General features: G+C 40.2%; 3 protein-coding genes across 3 annotated transcripts; all 3 read left to right on the top strand.

The window, feature by feature from the left end:
* Window positions 1-1,011: 1,011 nt before the first annotated feature.
* MELLADRAFT_89462 (uncharacterized protein) lies at window positions 1,012-2,568 on the top strand (the record flags this gene model as incomplete). Its single annotated transcript, XM_007412408.1, has 1 exon — window positions 1,012-2,568. The coding sequence occupies one exon, from the start codon at window positions 1,012-1,014 to the stop codon at window positions 2,566-2,568; it is 1,557 nt and encodes a 518-aa protein (XP_007412470.1).
* Window positions 2,569-3,026: 458 nt separating this feature from the next.
* MELLADRAFT_53062 (uncharacterized protein) lies at window positions 3,027-8,222 on the top strand (the record flags this gene model as incomplete). The annotated part of the gene is made up of 20 exons (XM_007412409.1): window positions 3,027-3,092; window positions 3,604-3,640; window positions 3,814-3,882; window positions 3,953-4,137; window positions 4,224-4,365; window positions 4,389-4,546; window positions 4,625-4,722; window positions 4,794-4,954; window positions 5,019-5,261; window positions 5,337-5,507; window positions 5,586-5,680; window positions 5,760-6,153; window positions 6,235-6,503; window positions 6,581-6,704; window positions 6,779-6,942; window positions 7,025-7,322; window positions 7,410-7,559; window positions 7,666-7,797; window positions 7,878-7,990; window positions 8,088-8,222. The coding sequence occupies 20 exons, from the start codon at window positions 3,027-3,029 to the stop codon at window positions 8,220-8,222; spliced, it is 3,204 nt and encodes a 1,067-aa protein (XP_007412471.1).
* A 2,122-nt stretch (window positions 8,223-10,344) lies between these two features.
* MELLADRAFT_108549 (uncharacterized protein) lies at window positions 10,345-11,194 on the top strand (the record flags this gene model as incomplete). Its single annotated transcript, XM_007412410.1, has 5 exons — window positions 10,345-10,559; window positions 10,654-10,711; window positions 10,790-10,836; window positions 10,899-10,977; window positions 11,051-11,194. The coding sequence occupies 5 exons, from the start codon at window positions 10,345-10,347 to the stop codon at window positions 11,192-11,194; spliced, it is 543 nt and encodes a 180-aa protein (XP_007412472.1).
* Between the last annotated feature and the right edge of the window lie 8,689 nt (window positions 11,195-19,883).

Below are 19,883 nucleotides of genomic sequence, written 5' to 3'. Positions count from 1 at the left end.
TGCGCCCAACCTTCACGCCCTTGAATGATCAACTGCGTCCTACATACATATTGGGTCTCATTTTGGTTTGTCTGCCTCCAGGATCCACCCGAGGCAAAATGAATGCAATCTCATGAGTCATGGACCCACCTGCTTTCAAAGTTTCAATATTGCTCACCTCCCCTCTCCCTGGAATCCTGCTTCGGCGCTTTGGCTGTTGTAGCTCGGAGAGATTCAAGGTGAGCCTTTAAAGGCCTTTATCCCATTGAGTTGTCCAGAACATCCGTTGCTTCTTGTCTATGTATTCACGTTTGTGCAGGTTGAGTTGACAAATTTCTTGAGGGCAAATATTTATCACTGACCTCTTGCCGCGCAAGTCGTAACATGGATCCATCCCAGCCGTATCAACAGTCAGGAAGCATGCCGATGATGCTGCTTGAAACAGCAACCATGGCATTATGTCATCACCCATCAAGGACTCGAAGAGACTACAACTCTTCTCTTGTTTGTAAAACTGACTGATGAAGGCTCCCTTGTCTCTGTTGATGACTCCTAGGATGGTCGCATTTTAATCTATTTTAAACTTACATAGCATAGGAAGAAAGTTTCAGTATGTATCAAGCTGATCAAGCTAAAGTCAAGTAATCAATTCCTGATGTGACTTGTTGTGGAGTCAAAAATCCGCTTTCCCTCCGAATCCTGATCGTGAAGTCCCAACAGTCGTCGCCATTTGTTGTCTTAGCTTGAAACAATCTTCTTATTTTCCTTTTGTTCTCCTGACGACCTGACTTGAAGTTGTCATCTCTCAGATCTAAAGCGACATGGTCATTTGTTTTTGACGAGCTATTTCATCCATCCCAACTTTCGATCGCTCCAATCTTTATTTGTGGAAGTTGATGTTTCACTTCATCAGTTCATATCATCATCTTCGATACCTCGCCTGAACTCGAATCGCCATCACGCCAGAATTGAGTTGGACCGAATATAGAATTTCTTCAACGTCCCTGCTTGGCGTACATATCATAGCCTACCATGTTTGACTACCAGATGATCCGATTTTTGGTAGGTGGTAGCAAGAAAGACCTCCGCTACCGGCACGATTACTCCATACTTGGTAATAGGGAGTTTGTAGGGAAATGGGGGGCTCCAGACATCGACACCTCTGTTGCCGACACGCTTCTGACCATCATGCTCTTGATCGTGTATGCATTTGACATCAACAATCTGCTATCATTTCTGATCGACGAAGATAGTCAACAGCTCACTAGTCTCACATCGACAATACTTGAAGATGTTCGACAGATGACCATCGATCAATTATTTAGTGAAAACACTTTGAAACTTTTATTCCAGCGATTCTCCGAAGCTGTAGAGGAGCATCCGTTGGCCTTTGAGCCTTTCTGTCCTTCTGGATTATCTTTTCAATTCGATGGACAAAACCAATCCAACGTTTCAGTTTCGATAGGACAACATCTGACTATCTTATACAAATATCACAAACTCGACCTTCAAGTCGTCATCCAACGCGCCCTTCGAGAGATTCTTAGTCGACAACATCAAGATGAAAAGTACGATCATATCATCGATTCACTTGGTGGCCCAGCCAAAACGAATGATAAGATCGAAAAACTAGCAGCCGCTTTGTCCATTGGTAGCTTCGATCAACTACTTAAAAACGTTCGATCTATCATGTCTCCACTTGATCCAACACTAGAACCAATCAGTGTCAACTTTGACATCTTCGTAAACTTTGATGATGCAGCCTACAGTCGAGGAGTGGTTACCTTTTCCTTTTCCCGAACTTCATCAAGATCTTTGTCTCAGCGGCATAGGGGCCGGAAGGCATTCCAAAGACTGTTAGACAGCACCGTCTACCTAGTCAGCGAGCGCTTCACTGTCTTGGTGATCTTCGTCCTTTCGATCGCAATCTTAGTACTGGGTTTATTGATTACGATCGGTTTGATTCCTGGAGTATCTGAATCAAGAGCTGCGAACGTTCTCACCTACTCAGGAGCAATAGCAAGTGCATTAATTGGAGTAGGACCCAAAATCATTTATCGTAATTGGACGTATTATGATGTTTTTAGAATGCAACGCTCGCTCCTTAGTGTTAGTGACATCAATCGTAATTTTCCAGAGTACGAAGACCGGGCTCGAATTTTTACAGAATTATATAAACGTGCTAATACGGGAGAGATCCCAGTGACAGGATCTTATACTTGTGCATTTGTTTGTGAAAAACGTGATGATGGGTTTGTTTGTGATGAAGGTATCCCATTAGCTTCAGTAATCAGATCAACAGATGGTTTGATTTATGTATCACTTAGTCATCATACTTTAACTTTGGTCATTCCTGGATTCTCATTTAGTAATGTTTCTGGATTAGGTACTGAAGCAAGAAAACGAAGAAAAGTGAAATATATGATAAGAATCAATGAAGGTGTTTTAACTTATGTTAGAGGTAGTACACCAGAAACAGCTTGTCACTTTGAAGACTCTGGAGAATCATCTGAAATTCCTGTAGCTGATTTTAATGAGGTAGCCCCCGCTACTTTGTACGTGGGTTATGGGACGCCGACTCTACCTTAAGGATTATTGGCCAAAAGCAACTGATTTATTCATCTTCTAGTAAGTTGGTCTCGCGATTTATTCATGGCATATTTGGATGTTTTAGTCTAGAAACTTACCTGACTTGATTTGCGCTTTTGGGTATTCAGAAATTTTCACATATCCGGATGATGTTGTATTATATGGAGATTTCTTGTCATACCATAGACTTGAGTCCTTTACTACTTTGATTGAAGCTGTCTTTCTTTATCTTGATCCCACAAAAAAATTATATACCTGCTTTTCTCTTTTCTTGGAATTTTTTCTTTTCTTGATTTTTTTAACTTTTATTGTACTGAGAAAATTGCTTTGTACACTGGACTTTTTTTTGGGATTTGTAATAATTCGAATATCAAGTAAGGGTACACCACGAACCCAAACCAACTTTTGGCTTTTCTGATTCTATACATATGGTGGGTCTTTGGAATTCTGGAACACGTATGACAGTTTTATCGAAACTTTGTTGGAAAGACGTATCAAGGATCAATGTGATCCTCACTAAGGATGTATGATGATACGGAGACTCTCGGAGGGAAAAGACCGATGCCACATCAGTGGAATTTGTTTCTGGCTAATCAAACTCTTGATTTTACTTGATCAACATTGAGGTTAGTCCTCCACCACATAATATCTAGGGCACAGCTGAACATGAGAAGGAATGCCATGAATGGAAAGCTTTGTTTTCACGCCATGGGCGAAATAATTGGAGAGCATGACTGAATTGGGTTGATGGATAGAAAAGCGTGGATACGCTGATACCATTAGCACACTCCAAGGGCCAGCAGGATACAGCTTGAGGTCAGTAGGGAGGTGTTGAGAATTTATAAGAACTGAGTTGAAGGTGCTGATGGATATCTGAGACTAAGTTGAGATACGACATAGGTAAAAGTGATCAAAGGGTTAGGTCTACTGGCGCCGGCGCGTCAATGCTATCAATTTCAATCAACGCGCCTTTCATTAACCATCATCAAAACCATCATGAGTCCTAAGAAATCAAAGAAAAGAAAACTTTCTCAGCAAAACACAAATTCAACCTCAATCGACCCTCCTCGAGGTGATCACCAGAATGCCATGGACATAGACGAAGAGAAACCGAAGAAAGATCAAAAACTTGAGATCGAATCGACGACTTCTGAAGTTCACCATGTTGGCTGTCAGCAACTTTTCCTGAACCCCAAAACCTTTTCTTCCGCCTGATAATTGACTATTGAAGTATATCCATCGTAGCTTTAGAGGACGGATCACAATGGGGCCGACCAGCTTTGCCTCCAATAGACCCAAGCTCACAGTCTATCAGTCAGTCCTTACAACCACTTTGGCATCTCGTATCAAAAACGTTGGCTGATGAACTCAATCTGTTTTTCAGTATTCCAGCAAATCGACATCGATGAACAATCACAGAGTAACATACCTCAGTTACGAATCTTTGGGATCACCGAACAAGGACACTCCGTATTAGCTCATGTTCAAGATTTCTTACCCTATCTATGGGTTCCCGCTCCAAAGGATTGGCAAAATTCGGATTGCAAGGATCTTACAGCTGCACTGAACGTACGCTTATCTGATTGATTTGGGAGCGTGAAGGATACTCATAGGAGATTGAGACTCATGGAAGATATTGATTACTCATCCAATAGTCATCTCTCTCTATGGGCACCAAACCCGTCCATAGTGTCACAGTAGCTCATAAATTGTCTCTATGGGGATACACGGGCGACACTAAATCTCCCTTTCTCAAGATATCACTGACCGATTTTAAACATATGGGTCGTGTCAGAAGTTGGTAGATCACTTTTTTGTAGGAACATGCACCACAGCTTTACTAACATTTTGTTCCCGCGAACTCTTCGAAATAGGTGCCTTCGAACGAGGGGAGGTTAACTTTCGTGATAAATTTCAACCTTGTACGACCTTTGAAAGTAACATCTCATATACTTTGCGCTTCATGATTGATAAAAAGGTATTTCCTCTTCCAGATGAGACTTCCTGATAAAAGCCAGAGAAACATGAAGTTGAATTTTCCTACTCAAAATTATAGATCACGGGGATGAACTGGATTGAGATTCCCGCTGGTACATACCAATTGCGATCTCCGGGCAAACAGGCATCCAAATGTCAAATCGAACTGGATACTTCGTGAGCTCAATCTCTTGTATGTGGTTCAAATTGTCATCGTCCAAACGAAAGTAACAACTTTCCTTCATTAGATCAGACACCATTATATCACACGCACCAGAGGGTGAATGGTCAAAGATGGCTCCTTTTAGAGTTCTGAGTTACGATATTGAGTGTGCAGGTAGGAAGGGAATCTTTCCCGAAGCCAAAATCGATCCAGTCATTCAAATTGCTAACTTAGTGACATGTCATGGTCAGTCTCATCGGTCTCTGATACCATTTCCTCGTAAATCTCTGAATCAGATTTGTCTGTTCAGGTTCAAGTACCCCTTTCATCAGGAATGTTTTCACCCTTGACACATGTGCACATATTGTGGGAAGTCAAGTGATAGAATTCAAGAAGGAAGAAGACATGTTGGCAAAATGGCAGCTTTTTGTAGAGGAGTGTGACCCGGATCTGGTCATTGGGTACAACACGACTAATTTCGATATGCCATATCTGCTTGACCGTGCAAAAGCCTTGAAAGTGAACACCTTTCCCCAACTAGGACGAATGAAAAGTACTTGATCTTGCGCCGATTTTTCTTCTTCTGCTTAAGTTCACCACCTGATGTTCTCTTTCTTTGCTATCACAGACATTCAGACTGTAGTCAAAGATACACATTTCTCTTCTAAAGCTTATGGAACTCGTGACTCTAAAGAGACTCACTTGGATGGACGACTTCAATTAGATCTTTTACAAGTCATGCAAAGAGATTATAAACTACGGAGTTATACGCTCAATGCAGTCTGTGCTCAATTTTTAGGTTGGTCCTTGTTCTGAAATGTGAAATTGAGAAGATTTTTTGGGACTTTAGCTTAAATCTGTCAAAGATGTTATTTAGGGGAACAGAAAGAAGACGTTCATCATACGATGATTACAGAGCTTCAAAATGGCAACTCCGAGTCTCGACGTCGGTTGGCTGTCTACTGTCTCAAGGTGATGTGCTGTGATCAAATCAGTTTGGTCTGCGGACTCTTGCAAGCGATTCACTGACGTTGGTTTACCGATTCTATAGGATGCGTACCTTCCACAACGATTGATGGACAAGCTCATGTGCTTTGTCAATTACACCGAGATGGCTCGTGTAACAGGCGTACCCTTCAATTACCTCTTATCCAGAGGACAACAAATCAAAGTCGTCTCTCAGCTTTATCGTCGTGCGGGTGAATTTTCTTACATCGTCCCCGCGATGAAATATGAAGGATCCGATGATCAATTTGATGGTGCAATTGTAATGGACCCTATTCGAGGTTATTACGATGTTCCGATCGCTACTCTTGATTTCGCATCACTTTATCCTTCGATCATGATGGCCCATAATCTTTGTTATACTACTTTGACTGATGCGAAGACAGCCAAACAACTTGGCCTTGTAGAGAATGAAGATTACATAATCACTCCCAATGGCGGTAAATATTTGTTTGATCCTTGTCATTTTTGCGGATCAGACGATATTATGCTTACTATATCATGATTCTATCTTGTGACAGATTATTTTGTGAAGACTTCTAAACGAAAAGGATTACTGGCGATTGTTTTAGAAGATCTTTTATCAGCTCGAAAACGTGCAAGAGCAGAACTTAAACTAGAGACTGATCCATTCAAGAAAGCTGTGCTCGATGGTCGTCAATTAGCATTGAAAGTTAGTGCAAATTCGGTATATGGTTTCACAGGAGCTACTGTTGGAAAATTACCTTGTTTGCCTATTCCAATGAGTGTGACGGCTTTTGGAAGAGAGATGATTAAAACTACAAAGGCGGTTAGTTGGTGTTGTGGTGGTAGTTTCTTTCTTTGAATCGGCATAAAAAAACTGACGTGAGGTGTTATTTCCAATAGGAAGTTGAAGCTACTTACACCAAAGCAAATGGATATGAACACGATGCACAAGTAATTTATGGAGATACTGATTCTGTGATGGTTCGATTTGGTTGCAAGGATCTTGCAACATCCATGAGATTAGGTATTGTCCAACTTGAACCGATTCCAAAAACGATTTGACAATCACTGATTGTTTTTGTGGATCACATTTGATAGGTGCTGAAGCGGCTGATTTAGTCAGCACGAAATTTGTTAAACCTATCAAACTCGAATTTGAAAAAGTCTACTTTCCTTATCTTTTAATTAGTAAAAAAAGATATGCTGGATTGTATTGGACAAAACCAGAAAAACATGATAAGATGGACGCTAAAGGTATTGAGGTAAGAAAATATTTTAAGAAGCTTACAAGATTCATAAGTTTTTTTACTAATGACTCTTACTCCTTGTTCTTGATCTTCAAAGACAGTTCGTAGGGATAATTGTAGATTAGTTCAAACTGTTATTGAAACTTGTTTAAAGAAGATGTTAATTGATCGTGACGTTCAAGGTGCAGAAGATTATACAAAACAAGTCATTGCTGATTTACTTCAGAATAAAGTTGATTTATCTCAGTTAGTGATCACCAAAGCGTTAGCAAAATCAGATTATGCTGCTAAACAGGCTCATGTCGAATTGGCGAAACGTATGAAGAAACGTGATGCGGGTAGTGCACCAGCGCTGGGAGATCGAGTCGCTTATGTCATCATCAAGGGCCCCAAAGGTAAAGTCAATTTACAAAGTTCAATAACAACATCCACGATGAGCTGATCTGTAAGTTCAACCATTTTCCGATATGAAATTTGATCAGATGCAAGGGCGTATGAGAAATCAGAAGATCCGCTGTATGTGTTAGAGAACAATTTACCAATTGATACCAAGTATTACCTTGAGAATCAATTATCAAAACCTCTAATGCGAATCTTCGAGCCAATTCTAGGAGAGAAAGCTTCATCCCTACGTAAGTACTCCCTTTGTTATATTGATACACGGAATTAGACATCTGAAAATTTATGGAAAATTGTATACTAATGATTGGTGGTGGGTTCCGTTTGTGATTGGTTTAGTGGCGGGTGATCATACTAGGATTGTGACGATTGCAACACCAACGCAAGGAGGATTAATGGGATTTGTCAAACGTACTGAAACTTGTTTAGGATGTAGAACACCTTTACCAAAGAGTACAGGAAAGGGGATGAGTAAGTCAATTCTTGGTTTGGATTTCATTTTCTTAGGTCAGTTGCATAGACTAATCATTATGTTTTCAATGGTTTGATAGATACGGCTGTCTGTAAAAACTGTAGACCTAAAACGGCTGAATTGTATACTAAACAAATGGCACTTACTCAAGGATTTGAGACCGCTTATTCTAGATTATGGACCCAATGTCAGGTAAGAATCTTACTTCTCAAAGGGAAGAAACTTGATCTATTTCAATGATAATGACTTGAGTTTTGTGTGTTTGTTATTGGAAACAATTTGGAAATAGAGATGTCAAGGATCATTACATCAAGATGTGATTTGTACAGCGAAAGATTGTCCAATCTTTTATATGAGAAAGAAAAGTCAAAAAGATGCTGCTGATAGTCATTCAGTTTTACAAAGATTTGAAGGATCTTGGTAATCTTTAAGATTTACGATGGTTTCTTCTTTTACTACATACTTATATGGTTGAACTAATTTTTTTCCGGGAGAATGTAATTTAACTTTTTTCAAAAAATCATGAGCATTTAAGTTTGATGAGAATATTTGGTTTTCTTTTGTTTTATAGCTTGTTCATTTTTTTTAGCTTTCTCAGCAAGTGATATATGAAATAATAAATTACACAAGGCTTCAATCTCGTGAGATGTGGAGTGTATATGACTGACAGCTATACTTCGATAAAGCAGACTGCGTGTTTTTTTTTAAACTCAACAAAGTCCCACGCTGCGTCTCGCACGCTTGCTGCGCTCGAAGCGTGCGAGACGCAGCCAGCGTGGGACTTTGTTGAGTTTAGTTTTTTTTTGTTTTTTTATATGAATGTATGTATAGTGCGATACCTGGCCCTAGGGCATAAAAACACGCTGTACTAGACAAACTTGAATGAGAGACAAATACAGTCGTTCTCAGAAATGTTGGAAAAATCCAACATCTCGAGCTGAGGTCGTGGTCCCGAGGAGGTGACTTTTTCATGACATGTGTCACGGAAAAGTCATGGCAGCTGTCGAGTGGAGATCAGTGTCCCTTTCACCAACCTCAACTCCCTTGTGTCCTCTCCATGCCATCCTTCCTCTGATCCTCAACTCGTGTTACAATCCCTTAACCATGAAATCATACGTTTTCACCGTTTTTCTGAAGAGATCAGTCCGTTAGCCTGGCCATTGGCAAGATAGGTGTGTGGTCATCGAGGTATGATGGAAAGTAAACGAATTTTCATCTTGAGATACCTGTCAAAATCAAAGTTTTTGTCAGTGTTTGTATCTGCGTGTCCCTGCTCAGCGCACGGACCCCGAGCTCAGCTCGAGATTTTGCATTTTTCCAACATTTCTGAGAACGACTGTAGTTAGAACCTATGTACAGTCGCCGCTCGATATAAGCAACCTTTTAAATGCAGAATACCTGATGCTTAAAGGGAGCGATGCATCACTTCGAAGTAAGCATAAAAGCATATTTGGGAAGAAATTGACCCTAATGCTTATTTCATCAAAGTCAAAATTGCATATGATTTTTATTGTAATTGGCATAGATACATCATAGATAATAAAAAAGCATACAAAGCATAAGAGGGCATACAAAGCATAAGAGTGTATGTCTAGGACAACGACACAAACATTTAAGACATCTGGTTTTATTCACCTTCATGGAATAGGCTTGGGGCAAAGAAGTCGGTGATACATTTTTGATTCACAAATTTGAAGCGGGCAGTACTAACATCATTTCGAAGCGAGTGTAAGGCTGTGATGTGCTTTCTCCAGTCGGGTCCATGATCATCCACGAGTTCATCTATTTGCTTATCAATTGAAGACATTTTGATTGAGGATGTAGAGCAGGATAGAATGCTGAAACAAAAGTGGTGTAGGGTCGACTTGATAAAATTTGATGGCTGGGTCTTAGTCAAGCAGAATTGCTATCAGGATTTGGGTCCACTGATTTCTTTCGAGTCCCACTGGCATACCTACTGTTTTTTTCCTCACCTGTCTGGAATCTAGATGTTTCTAGGCCACTCTTTATAAGCATACATGACTTGAGAGTGGTTACTTATGCTTATAAAGCCACACTTTCTCGTTCCTTGTAAGCATATTTCCAGAAAAAAAATGCGTTTAGCCTATATGCTAAAGTGCTCCAATTAAGCCCCCCGCATTTTTGTTTCACTGAAATTTGACCCTTATAGCGAAATATGCTAACTCGATGTGTGCTTATATCGAGCGGCGACTGTAACTATCTTGTGCGTGGTAATTTTTGACGTTTGGTTTCTTAAAAGCTTCTAAAATTAGTAAACTCAACTAAGTCCCAGGCTGTTGCTCGTGACCCGAGCCCCAGGATTTTTCACTGCGGGAAAGCTTAGTCCTCGTTTCCTTTCTCACTGTGTTTTTTGATGATAAAAATAGTTATTGAAGACGTCTGGATATCTATATAAGCAACGGACTTCTGTCTGGCAAAATATCCTTTCATCTCTCAAATCATTTTTACGAGATCCACATTTTACTGCTCTATAGAATCACTCCTCTCCAACTTCTTGTTGCATCCTCATCCCAGCTCTTGTCATCATGCGATCATTGATTCTTCTTGGATCCCTTTTACATGTGTTGTTTGTAATGGGTCATCCTGAACCAATCGGGAACTTACAAGGACGTGATTTGACTGGTCTGGAATTGATTCACTCAAACATGCTTTCCAAGCGCACAACAGCGCCGAGGAACCCTGCAGCTTGTCGTGGTGTTAGCGGTAAGGTGCATGAATTTGATGTGCAAGATTACAGGAAGTCAGTCACCATCCCTTTTTTGCTTTACGCGATATTTCCTATAATTCACTAAGACCGTCTATTGACTGATATTGATCGCTGGCAACTTGATTAGAGTTATCACCCACTTGGTGTCAAACCAAGTTTCATGCGCTTACTTCAAAAACATAGCTGTGAGTACGGTGTTTGATAGACCAACTGAGAAGCTGGAACACATTGAGTTGACTATCTGATTGACTCATTCCACACAGATGCTCGTCATTGTGGAGGCGACTGTAACAGAGGCGGTCTTTCAGCAGTGAGTGCCTGATAATCCGAGCTGATTTTGCTTATCCTCAGAGGCTAATATCATTCTGACAGCACCTCGGCAAAATACGTTAAAAACTGGTTTGTATCAGACCTCAGTGCAACCTGTTGCATTACCAACCCAGTCAAACTTGTAAGTCTTACTTCCTCTTTTACACATTATAATCAAAACCCTAACTTTCTTTGGAAACAATACCGATTGATAGGTCAGCAAACCACCACCACCGAGCGATGATGACGGCTTGAACATCCAAGTAGTCTTTTTCGACGAATCTATGCCTTCCGCGCAAGTCGAGGATTGTGACGACGAGCTGAAGGGGATGATGCTTTCCATTGCTCGCCAACAATGAATATGTTTCTGCACCGGTAACGGTAAGAGACCTACATGATTGTGATTACCTTTTGTTGTTCATTAATGTCAAATTTCATCATTTTAATTCAGGTTATGACAATTATTTGATTTCATCCCCTTTTTCAGACGACTCATTCTTGATCAGATCTATTACCTTCTTGTCAGATACAACACCAAAATATATACATGAAGGTGTACATCATGAAGTGGTTGTTGATTGTAATGAAACACCCAACATGGAAATTAGCAATGAAAAGAGATTGAGAAATCAGAGAATTCAAATGAGGCCAAAGCGGCCGATAGCGTTGCCAAATTTTTGGCACCCTGCAAAGCCACACAGTGTAGCCCTAGACTCGCAGCAGCAGCGAGCCTGCGAAGCGCGCCACAAAAAGCTACGCTTCAGCTGCTGGGAGCGGAGCTGGTCCAACATTGGTTTCATGGCTCAGTCAATATTTTGATGTTATACTTTGTCTATGTTTACATTGTCAAACATTGGTTTCAACAAGATTGAATGACCCATTCAATTTTGGCTCTCTATAAACTTGTTGGCCTTGTAGTCTCTGTAAACTATCTTGGTGGATGTATCGGAACAAATGAAGAAGAGGGAGAGGTAAAAGGAGTACTACAATTGTATTGGTTCTTTTTGCTCTCCAGGTGAGTGATTGAATATCAGGATAAACATGATTCAAATTGCTAAAGATTCGAGAACAGTCTCCAAAGAATATATATATACATAGAGAAGACTACACCAGGTCACAAAAGTTGATCTGCCGGGTGTTCATTCCACTCACCCTTGATTGCACAAAGAACACAAACATCACTGCCAGCAAAGACAAGCCACAGTAAACTGTGAACAGTGGAGAAACATGATGGGTTGTGAATCAGAGATGATAATATCCTATTCACTGTAAACCAACTTCACTCACAAAATTCTAATCACCCCTCATAAGGCTGCCATATTCTTGGATCCCTAAGATTGGCTTCTTTACAATATTTTTCCAATAACAGCAATTCATCCTCATCTCTTGTCAGGGTGGCTAGTAATGTAATGTACAAGTTGGTCTAGTCAATCAACTGGTACCAGGATCCTGACTGATTATTCTGCTGGTTACGGGGAATAGTTTAAGGTATACTACAAAAGTGTGGTAGAGATCAAATTAAATTAGCTAATGCTGTCCTCAAGTATCTTGATATACTAACTTCTAGATTGTACAGGCTCACTGCTGGTTAGCAGATGTTGGCAGGTAAGATCTGAGCTTTACTCTATCTCAAAAACTCTAGAGTTTAGGAGCAGCCTGAGATTCAAAAATCTGCAGGGATCTTGCCGACAAGAGTGTTGCAAAACCGGGGTCCTTGACCAGTGGATGAGAAGAGAAACTAGGACTAACCGGGGATTTATACCAGGTGGAGTTCCTTGATGGATAGTTTTGGAAGTTTGATAAAAGAAAAAGAGGCTGACACTGATTCTAAATTAACAGTGTGTCAAAAAAATACTAATAAGACTATTCTTTGCAAACTTCTTACAAGCTGCTTTTATTTTGGAAAACTATTAGATATTTTCCAGGCTAGATAGTTCTAAAACGGGAAAATTTGGTGTTGGTAAAATCAGGTGAGGTTCCATTTCCTCTGATTACTAGCTAGGTATTTATGCTCTTCTCTTCATCCTTCTAGTAACTGGTACTCTACGGTGTTCATCTTACTATCTCGATCTCGTTCTACTCCGCCCAGGAGGTTTCAAATGTTTTGAGTAATTTCAAATATGCTTACATATTACTTAGGAAGTTATGTATTCCGTTTCTTCCCGTGAGTAGTTATTTTCCTCAGCTGTCTCTTGGCGTTACTGATTGTTTTATGTATTTTGATAGGATCTTTGTTAGTTTGTGAATCTACTTACTCTAGCTTTCTTTAGTAAAAAAGGTTACTTCTTCCTTTTTGTAGTTACTATTAACTTGATCAAGAACGGGTCGGTAGTTTCATATTATCTTTCTTTGATAGTATAGTCACTTCCCCGACCTAGCCTTCTTCTCATGACTAGTGATGCTAAGACTAGTTAATTGTTCCTTTCTATAGTTCTCTCTGGGGATGAACGTCTTTTCTGTGTATTCTTAATTTCAGTGCTAATTTGAAAAGGAGTGAATATCCTTAGATACCCTTTTTATTCTATGGGTTATTCTTCAGCTCTCAGCACCTATAGAATTGTCACGACCTTTGAAACTAAATCTGTAAGTTGTAATTATTATAATGTTCTTTGTGCAGGTAGTTTAGTATTATATAACAATGAAAAAGAATGAGAATATTTTTTATATGTTCTGTGACTTGTAGCTCTTCTGGCTCTTATGCTTAAGAGCTCGGGAGCTGACATCTCTTGTATTTGAGGATCAAGATCAGGTAGCTCCATACTCCAGTGAGAAAGTACAAATATTTCCTTGAGCTGGGGCCAAGCAGCTTTGAGTAGCATCTTGTTCAGCCTCTGGAAATGCTCTGATGTAGTGTAGGTCCATTTTAGGTGACATATAGATTTACATTCCTGAAAGCTGTCCAGGAAGTGCACATTGCTGGTTGACAGTTTCAAGGAAGTTAATTGTGGAAGGGAGAAACAAGGACTCCAGCTAGGATTGAATTTGAAGTTGTCATTGGGTTTCTCAGAGCCAAATTGAAGGCTGAGCTTCTGTACAAGGGTGCAAGGTGGTGTATGATCTGATGTGCTATACTTAGCAACAATAAATTTTAACATCAGTTATTATTCTTAGCCAATCACAAAGACAACAGTTTGCATTTATGTCAATAATTCCATATATATGCAATTGTGATAAGGATTTGAGTTTGGATAGATTGGATCCAAGAGACTCGTCACAAAACCTTGTGTCACCCCCAGATGCTGTATAGCCATAACATAAGGTGAGCAACTCAATCCAAGGTAGACTTGCAACAACATTCCTTGAGATTTCATTTGACAATCTCATGCCATATTGACCACCTAGTGTCAAGTGCCAAATTCCTATGAGATTTTTCAATAGTGGAACTAGGCTGCCTGTTATAAAAGCTCCTATTCCTACTGTGTCTCCAGATGCTTCAAGATATCCTTGTTCCATCCTCAGAGCAGAAAGATTGGGGCACTGATCTATCAATATTTTTACATTGCTTGGAGAGTAGAATCTCACTAAAGTATCCATATCAGGCCTAAGATTATTGTAGGAAGGATCCATCATAAATTCACCAGGAGGTTCACTACAGTTTTCAGAAAGTAAGATTGACAGTGATTCAACATAGTTCCCTTGTCTGAGGAGAATATCTTTGGTCCATAGATCAATCGGTGCTGGATTTGATGTAGGAAATCATAGTTTCTGGAATTTGATAAGAGTGATTGATTGTAATTAGAAACCTTTCCTTTGCAAACAAGTTGGTTAAATGACTTACTCTCCATAGCCATGGTCAACATAGTTGATATATCTTACAAGAAGTGACTGAAAAACTCTGCTATACATATTGATTATATAAGATTGTAAATGTTACCTAAGCTTGCGACGGTACATAGAATTCCATGTCTTGAGAGTTGTGAGAGCAACAGGTGCGGATAGGAAGATTTCACACATCTAGTGACATATCACGCATTGCTGTCACGAGTGAGATCTGAATTATGATGTGGGCAAGAGGCGCAGAGTTTTTCCTCTCTACTCACCACATCATCTCTCCGGTGGTTACATCTGAGGAGGAGGTGGTTACATCTACCAACTCCTCAGTTAAACAATATGTGGACCAAATGAATACACAAATATTTTAGGAAGAGTGTGACTCTACATATTCAGTACATATTATATTCATTTCACACAGACAAACTAATCTGTTGGTGCTTGTTTCATTGCAAGAACATTGGCTATAATCTTGGCACTATTTTACTATTACAAAATATATAAAGCAACTCTATATTTGGGAAATACAAACCAGCCATTGCCAAGATCATATCCTTCACATTCAGTCATTATCTTACCGCTCTCACTATCAATAGGATACCACAAGCAATACACCTTCCCCTTATCATTGTCAGTATGTGGCTTATTATAGAATCCGCCAAATGTAAAGGCAAAGTTGGCGGCAAAGTCCAGTGGGCCTGAGGGTTGAAACTTTGAAGTAGAAGACATGGAGGGCGCTTTTAATTTAATAAGCTCCTCATGCGCAATTTGGAAACCTTGGTCGCAGAAGCTTTGGAAACGTGCACCAACGCTGTAGAACTCTTTCAGTACACAGCTGAAAGCAGAGCCAAGAAGGGGAAGAATGAAGACCAAATCAACAACACACACAATCAAAAGAAGAATAAGTCTTGAGATGGTGAATTGAAAGACTTCAAACAAAGAAAGAAATGCCCTTCTTAAACAGGGACTTTGATTACTGATGAATTAAATTTAAGACCTTCAAGTCTTTGGATTAATAAGAACCAGGCTGAAATAGGACAATAACTTCAAAAATAGCACAATCTAGGCGCTCTCAGGCACCTTCCAAATGAGCAAATGAGCTTACAACTCAACAAGAAATTAATTAAAAGATGAATAAGGGTCTTATTATTATAAAATTCCAACTCTCATTAGTTGTTTACCTGAATGATAATAATAAAAGATAAAAGCTTATTCTAAAAATCTAGTAATTATTTTTGCTAACTAAAAGGCTCCCAAAGGGGAGGAAAAGAGACACTTGACTATATCAAAATTGAAACACACACAAAAAAAGAAAGTAGGACAAAAACACCCCTCAAACTCGAAATTCACCCTCATACAACTTTTTCACAGCATAATTCTCAATGAACCCCCAAAATAAAGTTTATAGACGGATTCATCACACACAAATTGACAATATACAAACTTTCAAGCTCACAAGCAGCACTATAACTTAGCTGTTTACCACAAAAACTGAAAAATCCGCCAATTCACCCTTGAAACCTGAAAAAAAATGAGAAATAGGGACTGTATCAAAAATCTGAATAGACAGAAAGAAAGGTCTTCTTCCGCTCTACAACTTTGCTCAGCCAAGCTAAACTCTAACTCTATTGGCTGTACCCTTAAAATGAAATTCGATTTTATGTGAAAATACTCGAAATTGAATTTACCCAGTTTACCACCTGATATTACCACTGATGATGATGTATATGGTTTATAATTGATTTTTCATGTTCCTATGCGAAAATATAACCCTCCCCAACTTATTTCTAGGCTGATAAGATGCTGTGGTACCCTAAAATCAAAGTTATATGATTGAAAATAGCACTTTTTATGATTTTGAAAGTCATTTTCGAGTTTCAAAACCACCCTTTTCATATGTAATGTTTAATTTACCAATGCTGTTGTTTGATAATTCCATGAATCCATCTTTCAAAGTGATCCCTGCTTGCTTTTTCAGTTTACCACCCCAGTTTACCACTACCCCAGTTTACCACCATCTGTCTTCAGCCTGAGCCCCAAAGGCACTCCCGAACGGGGACCCCGACGGGGACCCCGTTCGGTCCGGGAGTCGGGCAGAGCTTTTGTGATCCCCGAAATTCGGGGATCCCCGCGGGGCGGGGTTCGGGTGAGGGATTTGGAAAACCAGCGTCTCACCGGGGTCCCCGACGGGGAATTGCATTTCAGGTGGTGGAAAACATGTATCTAGTTGAACTTGTATTGTAGATACCAGCAGAGCAGAAGGGATGAGATTGGGGATGGAGACAAGCAAATTTATAAGATAACAAAAGAAATAAAGAAACTAGTTGTTGCCGGAAAGTATACGTTCCAACTCGGGATCGACAACAAATAAAGGACCAAACATACGGTACCAATCTTTAAGACACAAAAGTACCTCCACGCTCAGAGAAGACAAAGAAGCACGCTGGGGGCCTAGAATGCTTTTAGTCTTGCTAAAAACCCCCTCGGAGGGAGCGCTAGTTGCTGGGATGGCTAGAAAGGTCATGGCCATCTTAGCCAGCGCGGGATAAATGTCTTGGCGTGATTCCAAAAGGTCAAAACATCCGTTTCTCGTGGTTCAGTTAGCTCAGACAAATATCGACTGATCTCACTACCGATTGTTCAATCACGATGATTGTGTCGCTCGCCATAAATGTCGTCTTCAAAGTATTGAGCAGTCGAAGAGATGGCGGGTCTTCTGCTTGAGGTCTCTTGAACATCCGGTGTGACAATCTCATGTTTCCTCGCTTCAACCTCGAACATGTGTCTTATGCCTGGTAAGAATAAGTCGTAATCACCAAGCATCAACTCTTGCTCCTATTTTTGACATTATCCAAACATACATGATCAGTACATAGTTGAACTGGGATGAGATTGTTGACTTACTTCAAAGTACTGAAATTTGAGGCGTGGATCAAGGATAGTCGCACAGATCGGGCCTGGTTTTGAGATGACTTTTTTGAAATATTCTTCAAGCTTTGCAACCATTTTCTTTGACGCAGGAATCAATGCATTGTGATCGTATCTCGAAGTCACCTGAATGATCAATCTCGATCTTCTTGTTAGGAAAGTTGATAGGGTAAGTGATGATAATGAGATGAGACTGACCAATCTGAGTTTTTTGATAAGAGAGATGTACATAGGCACTATTTGTTGCATCGTTGGAAACTTTGATCTACAAAGTACCTCGGTTGCTGCATTGAGAGGTTCTAAAAAATTGCACATCTGTTGTACATAGTCCCACTCGGCAGGTGAAAGAGCAAATTTGGTGAAATCTCGTCCCTTGCAGAATTCATCGCAAGCTTGGCGTAAACGGAGGAGTCGGCGAAACATGTAATAAGATGAATTCCATTGGGTGGGAACATCAGGCACCAATCGATTCGCAGCACCATCAAGAGATTTCGGGGTAGATCGATTTTCATTGTTGTTAAAGTCTTGTGTCATGTAATTAACAGCTTCATCATCTAAAGAGTTGTTCACATTGGGAGCTGTGTTGTTCGCACCGGGAGCTGGGGTGTTCGCGCCAGGAGCTGAGTTGTTTGCGCCAGGAGCTGGAGGTTGGGACTGATTGGTGTCTGATGCCAAAGTGTTTGCAAGATTCCGAAACGCTGTGACAATACTGGCAAATGCTTGCGCACGTTGTGGACTAGATTGGGTTACCTTCACAAGTCCGTGGCACCGAGCGTATATTGTTTTGAGATTGAATTGAAGTACATCCGGAGGGTCAACAAGATTGCGTACGTCCATCGAGTTTGATGGGAGTTCGCCTTCTTTGTAGTCAACCACTTCACCTAATTCCTTGAGGCCTTCTTTGGCAGCGAAATTGATGACATGGGCCACACATCCGTGAACTTGAGTCGTATGATCAAAGGTTATCTCGGGGAACATTCCAAGCTTTCGACCTATTGCAGCATTTGTACCAACATTGTCTGCTGTCATTGCAGACAACTTACTAGTGAGGTCAAACTTTTTCAAATACTCCAGGATGATGTTTGCAAAATTTTTTGCATCGTGAGGCCCTAGAAGATGAAAGACATGATGTTTAAATTGAGTAAGTTGAAGATTGAGTCAGTCAAAATAGATATATAAATAAAACTGACCTTTAATCTCGGCAATACCAAGAGTGATATCTACTAACTTCCACTCCTTTGTGATAAAATGACCGGTGAGTGACATGAATGGGACATTGTTTGGAGATGTCCAAGCGTCTTGAGTTATGGCTATAGCTGGGGATTCGGACAAGTACTGTTTCTTGATGTATTCTTCATAAAAGTAATAAATCTTGCGAGTATGTTGAGCAATTGAATGGCGTTTGGTGAGCATGCCATTGACTTGATAGTTGCAAAGGGTTAAGAGGTCTCTATAAGATTTTCGATCCACAATAGAAAAAGGAAGGTCACAGTCGGCGATGAAATACGAGACGGCTGTCATAAGGCTAGTGGCATCCAGTTTACGCTGTGATATGTACATCAAAGTAAGCCACTTCCTCTGGTATGTTTGACAAAAGGAAGAAGACTTACCATATGATCAGTCTTGACCTTCTTGAATGAAGCAACTATATTAGTTTGGTTGGGAAGATTGGCGTCACGGATTCCATGCTTAGACTCAAGATGACCCTTCATTGCCTTAGTACTTCCTGTCGTGTCACGCTTTGATTCCTTGCCACATGTTGATCCATCAGGCATTATAACATTACATTTGTTGTAATCACGGGTTTGTAGCTTGACAAAGTGGACCCAGACATAGCTTGCTGCACGAACTGCAGAAGCTGCTACAGAGCTATCAGAAGTACCAGGTTGATCATCTGTTAAATCAATAGTGGGGGTTTGTGAAGGAACATTACTTGTGTTGGTAGTTTGAGACATGATTTTGAAGGGTTTTTTCAATTTGACAAATTTAAGATTATTGAAGATTGAAGGGTGATAAGGATAAGGAAAACTCAAAGAACCACGTCAAGTTGTCTAAAGACTGATGCCAGGGCAGAGCACTACCGGGTGTGACAAATGGCAGAGTAGTACTTCACCCTACTTTAACCTAATTTGTCTATAGTTGTAATATTTATAAATTTCTGTCTGCAGTGCTACAAAAAAAACACAGCAAAAGGCTGACACCCATGCAATGCAAGGTGACTAGCAGGACCTGTCTGATCAGCTGAAGCCAGTATATGGAGACAGAATCAGAAGCCATTTTGCTGTTTATAGCCTACGTGCCCCGGTCTAGGGTTCGAACCCAGGGTGAGCGACCCTTTTTGGTCCGGGG

This window comes from Melampsora larici-populina (assembly GCF_000204055.1).
Source record: "Melampsora larici-populina 98AG31 unplaced genomic scaffold MELLAscaffold_30, whole genome shotgun sequence".
NCBI classification, from domain to species: domain Eukaryota; kingdom Fungi; phylum Basidiomycota; class Pucciniomycetes; order Pucciniales; family Melampsoraceae; genus Melampsora; species Melampsora laricis-populina.
This window is presented reverse-complemented; position numbering and strand designations above follow the sequence as displayed.